The 2,500-nt window shown below is 62.7% G+C and overlaps 1 protein-coding gene across 2 annotated transcripts in view; it reads right to left on the bottom strand.

Annotated features, from left to right (window-relative positions):
* Positions 1–1,749: 1,749 nt before the first annotated feature.
* Positions 1,750–2,500, bottom strand: part of mafgb (v-maf avian musculoaponeurotic fibrosarcoma oncogene homolog Gb) — a 15,868-nt gene continuing 15,117 nt past the window's right edge. For both annotated transcript variants that reach the window (XM_030352439.1, XM_030352438.1), the window contains one exon: positions 1,750–2,235. In XM_030352439.1, the coding sequence (XP_030208299.1) occupies positions 1,750–2,235 (486 nt within the window). The remainder of the gene's footprint in view (positions 2,236–2,500) is intronic.

Raw genomic sequence — 2,500 nt, 5'->3', positions numbered from 1 at the left:
TTCACCATGTTGAGAAGAGAATTAAAATGAGAAGAATTATGGGACAAAAAAAATCAAGGGATATTTAGCATAGAAAAATAATTTGTGATTAATTGCGATTAATCGTGAGTTAACTATGACATTAATGCGATTAATCACGATTAAATATTTTAATCGCTTGACAGCTCTACTTCCAATGTATTGTGTAAACGAGAAATGGAATCTGTCGTCTATTTCTGTGGTTTTGGACTCGAACACAGACCGGCATATTATTTTGCAAAAGCTTTACTTATTGTACACATCCTTAATGAAACAAAAGCAAAACCAAAACATGTTTTGTAAGCTCAGTCCGTGTAGCTTTTTCAGCAGAACATGTTGTCTACTACCTGGTTCTGTTGGTAGCATGTAGCACTGGGACCCACTGGTTTCAAAGACGTCAGCAGTAAGAAAACTGGATTCTTTTGAGGTCTAATCCTGTAAAATGTTCCCTACCTCGTAATGCCTCTAATCTGCCTGCTGCTGGAGCCTGTAGCCTCGAGGGGCGACTGGAGGCTGAACCTGTAGCCTCTTGTCCCCCCTATAGCCTGTAGCCTCAAGGGGCGACCGGAGGCTGACCCTGGAGCCTCTATTCCCCCCTAGAGCCTGTAGCCTCGAGGGGGGGACTGGAGGCTGACCCTGCATTCTCTAGTCCCTCCTAGAGCCTGTAGCCTCGAGGGGCGACCGGAGGCTGACCCTGGAGCCTCTAGTCCCCCCCGGAGCCTGTAGCCTCGAGGGGCGACCGGAGGCTGACCCTGGAGCCTCTAGCCCCCCCGGAGCCTGTAGCCTCGAGGGGCGACCGGAGGCTGACCCTGTAGCCTCGAGGGGCGACCGGAGGCTGACCCTGTAGCCTCGAGGGGCGACTGGAGGCTGACCCTGTAGTCTCCAGGGGGGGGCGCCTGGAGGCTGACCCTGTAGCCTCGAGGGGGGGGGCGACTGGAGGCTGACCCTGTAGCCTCGAGGGGCGACTGGAGGCTGACCCTGTAGCCTCGAGGGGGGGGCGACTGGAGGCCGACCCTGTAGCCTCGAGGGGCGACTGGAGGCTGACCCTGTAGCCTCGAGGGGGGGGCGACTGGAGGCTGACCCTGTAGCCTCGAGGGGCGACAGGAGGCTGACCCTGTAGCCTCGAGGGGTGACTGGAGGCTGACCCTGTAGCCTCGAGGGGGGGGCGACTGGTGGCTGACTCTGTAGCCTCGAGGGGCGACAGGAGGCTGACCCTGTAGCCTCGAGGGGCGACCGGAGGCTGACCCTGTAGCCTCGAGGGGCGACTGGAGGCTTACCCTGTAGCCTCGAGGGGGGGGCGACTGGTGGCTGACTCTGTAGCCTCGAGGGGCGACAGGAGGCTGACCCTGTAGCCTCGAGGGGCGACCGGAGGCTGACCCTGTAGCCTTGAGGGGCGACTGGAGGCTTACCCTGTAGCCTCGAGGGGGGGGCGACTGGTGGCTGACTCTGTAGCCTCGAGGGGCGACAGGAGGCTGACCCTGTAGCCTCGAGGGGCGACCGGAGGCTGACCCTGTAGCCTCGAGGGGCGACTGGAGGCTGACCCTGTAGCGTCAAGGGGCGACCGGAGGCTGACTCTGACCTCCGGAGGAACGGTCTCTCTCTTGGTTCAGGAGAGCCGCTGTGGGGGGTCAGCAGAGGAACACTCTGACGCCGCCCAACGCCCCGCCCCTCTGACAGCCCTCCCTCCTCCCTCCCCCTCCTCCCCCTCCCCCTCCTCCCCCCTCCCCCACCTCAGGACCAGGCCTCAGTCTTTGTCTTCACGATGGTGATCACGCTGGTTGCCGTGGCCGCCTTTCCCGGTATGAGCGGGCCCCTGAAGGCAGAGGGCACGCCCCCCCCGCCCCCGGCCCCACCCCGGACCCCCACCCCCAGGGCGGGGGTCCGGGGGGCCGCGGTCCGGGCGAAGCTCTGCAGGGCCTCGTACTTGGCCCTGAGCGCGTCCAGCTCGGCCCGCATGCCGGCGTTGTCGGCGGCCAGCTGGTCCACCTCGGCCTGCAGCCGCGCCCGCTGGCGCTCCAGCTCCTCCCTCTGCGTGACGCGCTTCACGCGGCAGGACGCCGCGTAGCCGCGGTTCTTCAGCGTGCGGCGCCGCTGCTTCAGCTGCAGGATCTCCTCCTTGGTGAGGCCGCGCAGGTGCTGGTTCAACTCCCGCACCGACATGCTCACCAGCTCGTCGTCCGTCAGGGGGACGCCGTTCTCCCCCGGCTCCCGCTTCACCTGGAGGGGGGGGGGGTGTAACCAGACTGCATTTAAACAGCGCTCCTCCTCTAACCAGCGGCCGCTCAAAGCGCTTTACAACACTGCCTCACATTCACCCATTCATCCACACATCCCCCCCCCGACGGCGGAGTCGCCCCCTCAGGGCGACAGCCAGCTGGTCAGGAGCAGTCAGGGGGAGGCGTCTCCCTCAGGGACACCTCCACACTCAGCTAGGAGGAGCCGGGGATCGAACCAGCGACCTTCTGGTTACCAGTCGTCCCGC

This window comes from Gadus morhua, chromosome 3, assembly GCF_902167405.1.
Source record: "Gadus morhua chromosome 3, gadMor3.0, whole genome shotgun sequence".
Classification (NCBI taxonomy): domain Eukaryota; kingdom Metazoa; phylum Chordata; class Actinopteri; order Gadiformes; family Gadidae; genus Gadus; species Gadus morhua.
This window is presented reverse-complemented; position numbering and strand designations above follow the sequence as displayed.